Below are 6,000 nucleotides of genomic sequence, written 5' to 3' on the forward strand. Positions count from 1 at the left end.
CCTCTGTTTGTCCGTCTGTCTGTCTCTGCCCCTCCCTTTCGGCGTCTCCTTCTTTCGTCCATACAAACAAATGATGGCAGCTCCTGCCATGCTGCGGCTGATGTCACTGGTTACCACGGCAACCGGTACTCAACTGTGACGCTGAGCCAGAGGGGAGGGGTCCAGTATGGCTTCTATGTGTGTGTGTGTGTGTGCGAACACGTGCACTAAAAAAATCCTGCACATGATCCAAACTGAAGTACAGAGATTTGCTGTTGAGATGTTTCATGATGTGTTTTGTTCCTTTCACATATTTATCCACGTTATACATTTGTGTCATTACACTTTCTTCAGTCTCACTTTCTGACAACAGACACAGCCTGCAGGTACACAGACACTCACCGAAGAACAAACCCCACCGCAGAAACCAACCAACATTAAGAACCACAGTGATGCCGACAGGTCAGGTGGAAATTCAACCTGCAGCTTGTACCTGTGAACTTTAGTTTTTAATTTCTGATTACTGTGTTTTTTTCAAGCAAATCACATTACTCGCTCATATTTCAAGCACATTATTTACAGTTTATCTTCTCTTTTATTTCACCTTCCAGGGCTCCAGAGTAACTGTTGTCCGAATCCCTTGGATGAGCTAAATGTCGAATCAGACAGGTGGGAGGCCGTCTGCTACCTGTCGCACGGACAGGCCGGTATAATAACACGCTGCACGACTGGAAACATCAAGCAATGTGTTCCCTTGTTTGGACTCGCACTAGCATGCACGCTAACGATGCAGCTACAGTGAGGAAAATAAGTATTTGAACACCCTGCGGTTTTGCAAGTTCTCCCACTTAGAAATCATGGAGGGTTCTGAAATTTTCATCTTAGGTGCACGTCCACTGTGAGAGACATAATCTAAAAAAAAAACAACTCCGGAAATCACAATGGATGATTTTTTAATAATTTATTTGTATGTTACTGCTGCAAATAACTATTTGATCACCTACCAACCAGCAAGAATTCTCTCACACAGACCTGTTAGTTTTTCTTTAAGAAGCCCTCTTATTCTGCACTCTTTACCTGTGTTAATTGCACCTGTTTGAACTTGTTACCTGTATAAAAGACACCTGTTCACATACTCAATCAATCACACTCCAACCTGTCCACCATAGCCAAGACCAAAGAGCTGTCTAAGGACACCAGGGACAAAACTGTAGACCTGCACAAGGCTGGGATGGACTACAGGACAACAGGCAAGCAGCTTGGTAGAAGACAACAACTGTTATGATTATTTATTAGAAAATGGAAGAAACACAAGATGACTGTCAATCTCCCTCGGTCTGGGATTCCATGCAAGATCTCACTTTGTGGGGTAAGGATGATTCTGAGAAAGCTCAGAACTACACAGGAGGACCTGGTCAATGACCTGAAGAGAGCTGGGACCACAGTCACAAAGATTACATTAGTAACACATGATGCTGTCATGGTTTGAAATCCTGCAGGGCAGCAAGGTCCCCCTGCTCAAGCCAGCACATGTCCAGGCCCGTTTGAAGTTCACCAGTGACCATCTGGATGATCCAGAGGAGCCATGGGAGAAGGTCATGTGGTCAGATGAGACCAGAATAGAGCTTTTTGGAATCAACTCCACTTACCATGTTTAGAAGATGAGAACAACCCCAAGAAAACCATCCCAACCGTGAAGCATGGGGGTGGAAACATCATACTCTGGGGGTGCTCTTCTGCAAAGGGGACAGGACGACTGCGCCATATTGAAGGGAGGATGGATGGGGTCATGTATTGCGAGATTTTGGCAAACAACCTCCTTCCCTCAGTAAGAGCATTGAAGATGGGTCATGGCTGGGTCTTCCAGCATGACAATGACCCCAAACACACAGCCAGGGCAACTAAGGAGGGGCTCCGTAAGAAGCATTTCAAGGTCCTGGAGTGGCCTGGCCAGTCTTCAGACCTGAACTCAATAGAAAATCTTTGGAGGTAGCTGAAACTCCAAACCTGAAAGATCTGGAGAAGATCTGTATGGAGGAGTGGACCAAGATCCCTGCTGCAGTGTGTGAAAACCTGGTGAAAAACTACAGGAAACGCTTGACCTCTGAAAGGCTACTGTACCAAATATTAACATTGATTTTCACAGGTGTTCAAATACTTATTTGCAGCAGTAACATACAAGGGTGATTCTTAGACTATGGGCACTTATTATGTCCTTTGATCATATTGTATGAAAAACAGAAAAAAGGGGAAATTTCACACTTTTATAGTTATCTTTACAATGAAAGTGTGTTAAGAAATTTGTTCTAGTAGTCTATGATGACTTTTTCACCTTTTTTCAGCATCATTATATGCAAATATTGCCATTTTGTGCTTGTCCCACACCCAGACTTTTGATCTTCAATGATAAAAATGAATGGTAAAGAAACGCTTTTTTCTAATGTTTTAAAATATCTCTGAATAAAATATCAGTAAAATAATCAAAACATAATTGGGATATTCAATGTCATACAACTGTTGTGATTTTTTTAAACAAAATTTAGTTGTCCCACACTATTGCCGTAATTTCCACCACAACACTGTAATGTCCCTTTAAACAGTTTGTATGAAAGATTGTTTGGGTAGTTTCTATGGAGATAAACAGTGACATCAGAGCACATGTATATAGCGCCAAATCACAACAAACAGTTGCCCCAAGGCGCTTTATATTGTAAGGCAATGGTGTGGTGGAAATTACATTTACAAGGCCAATAGTGCCCGTAGTTAAAGAATCACCCACAAATAAATTATTTAAAAAAAATCATACATTGTGATTTCCGGATTTTTTTTTTTTTTTTAGATTGTGTCTCTCACAGTGGACATGCACCTAAGATGAAAATTTCAGACCCCTCCAGCATCTCTAAGTAGGAGAACTTGCAAAATTGCGATACTCATGGGCATGATTTCAAGGTGCAGTCAGGGACTGGAGGGTGTCCAGCCTGGTGAGCTCAGAGTTGCATCACTGCTTTTTGCAGATGATATGGTTCTTCTGTGTGGTCTTCATCAGCCGGTGAGCTCTGATGGGCACTAAACAGGTTTGAGGCCAAGTCTGAGACCCTGGTCCTGTGTCAGAAAATGGTGGATTTTCCCCTCTGGGTCAGTGGAGAGTTACCGAACCAAGTGGAGAAGTTTAAGTATCCCTGGGTCTTATTCATGAGTGGCGGTAAACTGGGGTGGTGGGGTGGTGTCTGAAATCTTATGGAGATTGCACCAGTTTGTCATGGTAAAGAAGGAGCTGAGCCCGAAGGAGAGACTCTCAATTTACCAGTCGATTTACACGCCTATCCTCACCTATGGTCATGAACTTCGGGTAATGACTGAAAGAATAAGATTCTGGATACAAGCGGCAGAAATGAGATTCCTTGGTCAGGTATCTGGAATTACACTCCTGGACAGGGTGAGAAGCTCGACTATCTGGGAGGGACTCTGAGTAGAGCTGCTGCTTCTTTAAAAGGAAAGGAGCTAGTTGAAGTCTTTTGGGCACCTGGTGAGGATTTCCCCTGGTCATCACCCTAGGTCTTCCAGGGATGCCCAACTGGGAGGAGGCCCCGGGCAAGAACCAGGACACACAGGAGAGATTATATTTCCCAGCTGGGTTGGGAACGCCTTGGGATCCCCAGGAAGAGTTACAGAACTTGGCAGAGGATAGGGAAGTGTGGGGTGAGCTGCTTGCTCTGCTGCCACCAAGACCCGGACCCTGATAAGTGGTTGCATGTATTCTACATTCAGTTGCTCTGCACATCCTTCAGGGTTGGCACTGGTTTATTACGTGCGGAACACAACCCATAAATCGGTCCGTTTTAATAAATTCTGAGTTTATACCGCAGCTCGCGAGTGAGGCTGATTATAACATTCTCGAGGACAAAACGGCAAGTTGTTATTTAGGAGCAATGTGTTTTTAAAGCACACGTCGGTGTGTGTATTTGCATGAATCCTTAAATGAAACACAATCGGCGGGCATATGGTGCACCAGCTGCTGTGCAAGACAACACCGACCCTCCGACCCTTCATCCGTGTTTGTGTTGGTTCAGCACGACACAACGACACAGTAAACCCCTGACCTCCCCACATTCACATACAAACTCAAATGGCTGCCTCACTCTGAGAAATAAGCTTCGATGGGCTGCTCAATCCTCGTGCTTCACCAGGAGCATCTCGAACAGTCGTTACTGTTAACTGACCTGGATCATGTAGAGCTGAGCGATGCGGTACTCCTCCACGCTCATCGGCATGGGGATGTGATACTCCTTGATCAGCATGGTTGTGCTTGAATCCGGCTGCCTCCGCGCGCGTGGGTGTGTCTACGTCAGCATCAGGCAAGGCGCTCCTCTAGGTCGGCGTCGGCTTCCCAAGCAGCATGGTCAAACGGCGGGATAGTCACTCATACCTGTGTGTGCAAAAAAGAAGAAAACTTCAGTCCAAAAGCCCTCCATCGGATGTAAAAGCAAATGTATTACACAATGTGGTCTGAGTCACGAGGTGTTCTTATGTTTAAAGGATTTCAAACCCAACCCCCTTCACATACTGCACACGAGCCTACACATCCTGTGTGTCCTCCAGCCCGGCTCCTCGCCATCACAACCTAATCCACTGACCTGGCAACATCCCTGAAATCCCCTGGCAACCCAAATCCTCACACTGTCTACAAATAGAGAGCACGAGTGTGGATTCACTGCTTTGACTGAGCAGGTGACAGACTTAGTATCTATAAACTTTCACAGTAAAAGTCTTTGTCATGACTCTGGACCTGCTTTTACATTAAAAATCATAGACTGTGTATGTAGTGGACAAACCCTCAGTGCCATCACCCACAGGTGTTTGAAGCTCAAACAGTGCGGTTTTGGATGTCACCATCTTGGCTGTGCTTAACTCCTCCAAACTCCAAGCAAACCCAGAAATGGGTAAAGAGATGAAGTGTAGGTAAAGGTGCACTGACACGTGCATGACTTTGATTCATGCACTTGATCGATCCCACCAGCTGTGTTCCCAGCTTTGTTCCATTGCCTGCCACACGCTTTGTGCTGGATGCTGCATATATGAAATAATTATTTTGTGGCGGATTAATCATTTTCTCTGCAAACTGGCCACTGAAAACGGCTCTAATCACTTCCTGAATAACAGAGGAGCACTTCAGCTGGAGTCGTTCACGTGCGTGCCAAACGAGCTGGAGAAAGCATTTGGAGCCGTCTAAAAAGTTAATTATTTGTCATGTTTACATTGTCATGGCTTGGTAAAACAGCTGTGTGTTCTTTCCTTCTTGTGTGCAGCTGTTAAAGTATGTTTATGACAGATTTAACATCTTGTTATAATTGTTCAGATGAAATGCACTCTGATGCAGTGCGCTGATGCAGCCACCTCACTCTGTTCACTTCTTTACTCCAATTGACGAGATGCACATCGTGTTGGCGAGCAGATCGCACCACGTAGCACAACATTTATGCGTGAAGGATTTTTTGAACATTTCAAAATTCTCTTTGTGCAATTGCACGTGCCGGTGCCCCTCTCACGTTCAGTCTACACCCGTTAAAGACGAGTTTACTCTCCTGCTCGACACAGTTTGTGCATTAAAGTCATGCTTGTGTCAGTGCACCTTTAAACTGTTGTGGTGGGACAAATGAAGCCCTAAATTCCACAGGACGCCATCCTACTACAATCTTCTGCAATCCAAAAAAGTGCAAAAACTGTTTGAAAGGGCTTAATCTGGGTTGCATCCTAACAGACTGGTTTATAAACCGCAGACCTGTTTGTTACCACCGCCAGTGAAGTTAGAGGAGGTTATGTTTTCGCCCCTGTTTGGGTGGCTGTTTGTGAACAGCCTGGAGCCCACAATTTTTTTTTTAACATCGTTGTGAATTTTTTACTGAAGATTCATATCCTGGAAAAGAGGTGATTTAACTTTCAAGGTCATAGGTCAAAGACAGGAAAGATCTTGGAAAATTGGAAAAATCCCTATCTTTAACATTGAACGAATTTTCAAAAATT

At 44.5% G+C, this 6,000-nt stretch overlaps 1 protein-coding gene across 2 annotated transcripts in view; it reads right to left on the reverse strand.

Annotated features, from left to right (window-relative positions):
- LOC117529556 (membrane-associated phosphatidylinositol transfer protein 2-like) overlaps positions 1–4,408 on the reverse strand; it is a 113,041-nt gene extending 108,633 nt beyond the window's left edge. For both annotated transcript variants that reach the window (XM_034192379.1, XM_034192378.1), the window contains exon 1: positions 4,200–4,408. In XM_034192379.1, the coding sequence (XP_034048270.1) occupies positions 4,200–4,277 (78 nt within the window). In that variant the 5' untranslated portion in view covers positions 4,278–4,408. The remainder of the gene's footprint in view (positions 1–4,199) is intronic.
- Positions 4,409–6,000: the final 1,592 nt, after the last annotated feature.

Source organism: Thalassophryne amazonica, chromosome 17 (genome assembly GCF_902500255.1).
Source record: "Thalassophryne amazonica chromosome 17, fThaAma1.1, whole genome shotgun sequence".
In the NCBI taxonomy this organism is placed as follows: Eukaryota; Metazoa; Chordata; class Actinopteri; order Batrachoidiformes; family Batrachoididae; genus Thalassophryne; species Thalassophryne amazonica.